This window comes from Ranitomeya variabilis, chromosome 7 (genome assembly GCF_051348905.1).
Source record: "Ranitomeya variabilis isolate aRanVar5 chromosome 7, aRanVar5.hap1, whole genome shotgun sequence".
In the NCBI taxonomy this organism is placed as follows: Eukaryota; Metazoa; Chordata; class Amphibia; order Anura; family Dendrobatidae; genus Ranitomeya; species Ranitomeya variabilis.
In genome coordinates, this window is record NC_135238.1 from 13,564,037 (window position 1) to 13,570,289 (window position 6,253).

Genomic DNA, 6,253 nt, shown 5'->3' on the forward strand with positions numbered 1-6,253 from the left:
ATCATGTGTGGCCATTATACAGTATGCAGCATCATGTGTGGGCATTATACAGTATGGAGCATCATGAGTGGCCATTATACAGTATGGAGCACTGTGTGGCCATATTTGTTTGTTTATAATTATTCTTTATGAAACAGTGTGATCAGCAGTGCTAAATGGGTGTGGTTGGGATGTGGATATGGGTGTGGCTAGTTATGAATGGGTGTGGTCAGAGGCGTGGCCTAAAATTTGCCGCGACGCTCTTAGCGCGACGCAAACTTTGTCCCTCTTTCCCATCTTCAAAAGTTGGTAGGTATGTTAAAAGTAGTAGGGGCGCAACAAAATAGTTTCGCCTAGGGCCCGTAATCTCTCGGGCCGGCCCTGCCTGTGAGCCACGGATCCTGAGCCACATTCACAATGGCCGCCAGTGAGCAGAGTGCTGATTAGCTGCCGCAGACATTCAGCCAATCAACATCCACCAGCGAGAGTCCTAGAAATAGGACCGGCCGCCCTGCTATTAATTTCAGTGGAATTCCCCTTTAAATGTATAAAAAAAAACACAACAACATTGGTCATCTGTCATTAAAATCCCTTATTACTTCAAGATCTTGTAATCATGTTTCCTGCCATTACTCTGCGTTTATACATGAAGCTGAATATTCCTCTGCTGCTGTCAGTCCTGCATTCTGCTGGTGAACTAGGCAGCTCAGGCTGAACAGCCGGGGTGATGGAATGTCCTTCTTGGCTGATAATAGTGTGACTGCTGACTGCCCGGCGGACATAGTGAGGGTGTTAGAGGGTCTTGGGATGGGGGGCTGACTGTTGTGTGCAGTGCTGAGTCATTATGACACTTGGCCACAGCCCAGGGTGGGGAGGGGTCCGGGCTCGGTATATAACCCGCTCTGGGCTGTATACCCGCACACACATCCAGTGCACAGCAGACATGGCCGACAAGAGAGTCTTCGTGGTGTTTGGAGCTACAGGTGAGTGCGGGGGAGGAGGAAAGGGCTGGAGTTTGGGGAACTTTCCGTTGCAGGCGGCGGTGGCTGCTCCTGTGACTGCTGTATATCCCCCATAGGTCGCCCACCCTATGTACAGGCGGTGCGGCTCTGCTGGACTACAACCCCCAGCATCTGTCACCAGTCCTGGGATGGGGAACCTTACAAGCAGCTTTATATTGGGGCAGCTCCTGGTTATGGGGGGTTTACCCCAAGTACTATGGAGGGGGGTCGGGACCCCACTGTTTAACCCTTGAGTTGTAGTCTGTGTGTATACAGCGGGTGTCGGCTGTGCCCCCCAGCTGGCTCCTACCGCCCCGGGTCCAGCAGGGTGGGCAGCAGGTAGGGCTGTTTAACCCTGTAGATGCTGCAGGCAGTAGGTGGTTAGTAGGAAGGGAGCTGCCTCTTTAAATCTACTATTCTCCCAGCTGTGGGGACATTTTGGTTAAAAGTTAGCGAAACTTCGGAAGAAACAAACACAAGTGTATATGTAACTGTCCTGTGTTAAATATTATCATCTATAGTGGGAAGGAAAAGGGACGGTAATAAAGACTAAAGGGGGAGGGGAGAAGCTCTTCCATTTAATTTTTTATTTTTTTTTAAATTTCCAGTAGAAACTAGCCTTGGATAATATTTTGAAAATTAATGTTATTGATTCCTATATGTATAGAATTATAGCCGGTCATTCTATGAATAAGAATTGTCCCAGATTTCCTCTTAAAACCTTTAAAAAAACAAACAAAAAAAAATAAAAAAACCTCCTTTGCTAGGACATGGCAATATAAGTTTTACGTGAAATATTCTTAATAATCGGTTTCGGGACGTTCGGTTTCTTCCTGAGTCGGCGATTTCAGTTCTTATGCAGTAAGTCTCCCTGAACTCGCAGGTTCCCATGTGGGGATAATATTCTCCAATGGCAGAACGCCCGTTTGGGTGAGTGGTAATTATCGCACTTAAGTCGCTGATTAATAAACCAGGACGCCGCTTTCCAGAATGTTCTTAATGTAGGATGTTAAATAAATAAAATAATGCTGCCTGTCGCTGCTTTTGCCAACCTTACCGTTGTGAGGTCCATGGCCGGTCGTACATACGTTGGCTTCAGGTTTTTAGATATTTTTCCCACTTCAACATATGAGACTGTCCTTACTAACATTACCGCTGCTGCTGGTTTTCCAAACAAGTTTTATTATTTGTTGCTTAGGAGTTGAGCAAAGAAATCAGAAAAGTGATGGCTGCTTATTCCTGTGTCTGTATGGGTTTTTTTTTTTTTTTTTTCTTCTGCCACATTTCAAAATGTCAAATTATAATTTAGTTGAAAACATCTGAAAAATGTCACCTGCACCCATAATGGCAGACGGGGCCCTGTTCAAACTACTTTAACTCCAGGAAAGAGGTGCTGGAGCGCCCCCTGGTGTCTGTTTCGGTAAGCAGGGTGGTCCCGGTATACTCCGGACTGATGGTGAATATTTACAGGGTGGTCCCGGTACACTCCGGACTGATGGTGAATATTTACAGGGTGGTCCCGGTACACTCCGGACTGATGGTGAATATTTACAGGGTGGTCCCGGTATACTCCGGACTGATGGTGAATATTTACAGGGTGGTCCCGATATACTCTGGACTGATGGTGAATATTTACAGGGTGGTCCCTCGGTTTTTCCCAACCCTCTGGATGGCGCTGTTTCCTGATGTTTGGCCGCGGTGCTAATGTCCGCCATGTCTTGTGCTTTCTCTCCCAGGAGCTCAGGGCGGATCCGTCGCTGCCGCTCTCCTGGATGATGGCACCTTTGAGGTCAGGGCGGTGACTCGGGACACCAGCAAACCGGCAGCTGTGAAGCTAAAGGAGGCCGGAGCGGAGGTCGTGTCCGCGGATCTGGACGATGAGAAGAGCCTGGAGGCCGCCCTGAGCGGGGCGTATGGGGCGTTCCTGGTCACCAACTTTTGGGAGCATTTCAACAAGGAGAAAGAGATCACACAGGTAACGGCGCCATTACTAGACTGTCGCATGATGTGGGATTCATCCTGGGCCTCCTGGTTCATGTAAGGAGCGCTGCTCTGGATCCTGATAACACTCTTATAAACTTCTCCAGGGTAAACTGATCGCAGATCTGTCCAAGCGTCTCGACCTGGAGATTGTGGTCTTCAGCGGCCTGGAGAATGTGAAGAAACTGACGGAGGGAAAGCTGGAGGTGCTGCATTTTGATGGAAAAGGAGAAATTGAGGAATATTTCCGTGAGATCTGGGTCCCCATGATCAGCGTGAGGCTTCCCTGTTACTACGAGAACCTGCTGACCTTCTTCAGGCCCCAGAAGAACAAGGACGGTGATGGCTACTCACTAGGTACAAGGAACGTTCCGTCACTCGTCATTAATGAGGGAGAGGCCTTCATAGCTTTATATAGGGGACGCCCAAAATGGCTGCTGTCACAAGGCACCAATTATACAGGAAGTGGATGATTTTCAGCCTCTTTCTACCCACAAACCATTGAACTGAGTCTTCTCCATCCCTGGTTCCATTGTCACAACATCGGTGCTGCAGCCAATCACTGAGCTGGGCCAAAGTAGACGGTTCGAACCGCTGAGCTCAGTGATTGGCTGCAGTGCTGGTATAATGGCCGCTGCAGCGAAGACGTAGTCGGCACTGGACCCAGTGAGGTAAAGTCTGTTTTAGGCCTTGAGAGCCATCGCTGGTTTTCACAGATGACTCGTGTCTGGGGCCATTCCCATGTCCACAATGCTTCATTGACCGAGTGGTCAGTGGAAAATCTCATGAATGTACAATTACTATCCGTGGGGAATCAATATCCACCATGAAAATCAATGGGTGGGGGGAACACATTGCCCTGACATCGTGTGTGGCCCCACTCCTTTCCCCACCCTCTGAGAATAATCCGGCTCCCTTCCCTCATACGTGACAATCGTCTGTCTGACTGAGGCCTTACACTGAGCTTATGGGCAAAAACAAATGCCCACAGGGAGAATTTCTCTGCCTTTCCAACTACTGGGGTCCGTGCTGTGAATGGAGCAGGAGGGCGCGTATTCGACTGCTGCTCTACTAAGGGGGACCAGAACCCTCCATCCTCGAATGCTGAGGGTCCCACCAGATGGACCTCCACTATCTGACACGATGATATTTTATGGGAAGGCCTCCTCCATCCATGCAGGACTTCTGTTCAGGGGCCTATGAAGACTGAGTGGACCCTTGTAATGGCTGCACAGAGGCCTCGTTGTCTCCCTGAGGCGCTGCGTTCAGATCTGCGCAGGGAATCTCCTAATGCCGGTCACTCGGCACGTTACTGCCCCCTACTGGTGCAGAGTATTATCATGCAGATCAACTGATTGCAGCTCTGGAGCATAATGAAACTAATTGTTTATTCATGATCTCTGCTAGCTGTCAGTGACTGGTCATATGCTTGTGTACATCCATAGTTGATATCTCTGGATATAATGTTCTACAGCTGAGGGTTTGTTGCAGTCTGCTCCTTCTCTTTCCAGCCATCCCGATGGGTGATGTGCCCCTGGATGGGATGTCCGTCAAAGATGTGGGCGGCGTGGTGGTCAGCGTCCTGAAGTCGCCATCAGAATACGTGGGCAAGAACATCGGACTGAGCACGGAGAAGCTGGAGGTGGAGCAGTATGCGGCCATAATGTCCAAAGTCACCGGCAAGGACATCAAAGACGCCCAGGTGAGATCAGCGGCTTCTCTCCCTCAGATATGACACCGCCATAATGGCCGCCACAGTGTAGTCTGGGCACTACGAGGCAGCCATCCCGTGCTTTGTACTCGCTGGGCACAGGGTGGCGTTCACCCGCTCACAACCAGAGCTGCATTTACACTTCTGCTCACTTAGCTGGATCTGATATTACAGGACAGTCTCCTCTGCCTAACAGGACTGATACCAGAGAGCAGTAGCTTGTAGTGAGGCCTGTGCTGTAATGTCCCTTGTGTGTATTTTGCCCACAGATCTCCCCTGAAGCGTACGAGAATCTCGGCTTCCCCGGAGCGGCGGAGCTGGCCAACATGTTCCGCTTCTACATCACAAAGCCCGACCGGGACGTGGACATCACCTTAAAGCTCAACCCCAAAGCCAAGACCTTCCAACCATGGATGGAGGAGAACAAGGAGGCGTTTAAGGACTTGTGAAGTGACTTGTAGTGGAGGAAAGACTGTGAAATACTGAAACCTCGGGGCTGCTTTAGAATAACTAGTGCATGGAGACAGGTGGGAGGAAGTATTGTGACCGTAGCAACCAATCAAAACCCAGCTCTCACTCCTGAGACTCCATGTGGAAGATAAAAGCTGTACCCTGACTGGCTGCTATACACTGCCTGTCCTAGTTTTTGGGACCATTACTGTGAAACGCCCGGGACCGCAGGTCTCCAGTTTTCTATATTTTGTCTAATAAAACAATTTCTGAACTATGACATTAGTGTGTGAATTGTAAGGGGATGATGGTTACTGGGGAAATACAAGGCCACGGATCCATTAGTGTCACTACAACCTTTAAAAAATGAGGCTATGGGTAACAAGGCCACGTATGGACGCCGGAGGGTGATGTGTTCTGTGTCGGCGCCCCCCGGAGGGGAACAGTATAGTGATTAGCAGATCTGTGGCGGCCATTGTAGGACGGCGCTATTCACACTGCAGTAGATTTCCTGTCAGGTCGGTGCGACAACTCCCTCTAAGACTGACATGAATGAATACAACACACAGACTTCAGGTCATTACTGGTTTAATGCTTTAACTTCCTATTAAATAAACCATGTTCACGGTTACGAGGATCCGTCACCACAACTGACGTGTGGCCGGGGATGAAGTCACAGAAGGGTGAAATTACTGTATAAGATGACCCCCCCCCCCCCCCCCCCCCCTTAATTTTGCAACAAACTGGGAGAACTTATTGACTCGAGTATAAGCCTAGAGTGGAAAATGCAGCAGCTACTGGTATGTCAAAAATAAAAATAGATACCAAAAGTACAATTAACTGAGACATCAGTAAGTTGTACGAGGTGTATGGAGCGGAGCTAAATGTGTATGAGGTGTACGGAGCGCAGCCGTGTGTGTAGGAGTAGCTATGTGTGGCCATTATATGGTACGAAGTATCATGTGTGGCCATTATACAGTATGGAGCGTCATGTGTGGCCATTATACAGTATGGAGCATCATGTGTGGCCATTATACAGTATGGAGCATCATGTGCGGCCATTATACAGTATGGGGCACTGTGTGGCCATATTTTTTTTGTTTATAATTATTGTATATAAAACAGTGTGATC

At 48.9% G+C, this 6,253-nt stretch overlaps 1 protein-coding gene across 1 annotated transcript; it reads left to right on the plus strand.

Annotated features, from left to right (window-relative positions):
• Positions 1–763: 763 nt before the first annotated feature.
• LOC143785372 (nmrA-like family domain-containing protein 1) lies at positions 764–5,401 on the plus strand. The gene is made up of 5 exons (XM_077274164.1): positions 764–962; positions 2,717–2,955; positions 3,068–3,317; positions 4,472–4,662; positions 4,941–5,401. The coding sequence occupies exons 1-5, from the start codon at positions 824–826 to the stop codon at positions 5,118–5,120; spliced, it is 999 nt and encodes a 332-aa protein (XP_077130279.1). The 5' UTR covers positions 764–823; the 3' UTR covers positions 5,121–5,401.
• The last annotated feature ends 852 nt before the right edge of the window (positions 5,402–6,253 follow it).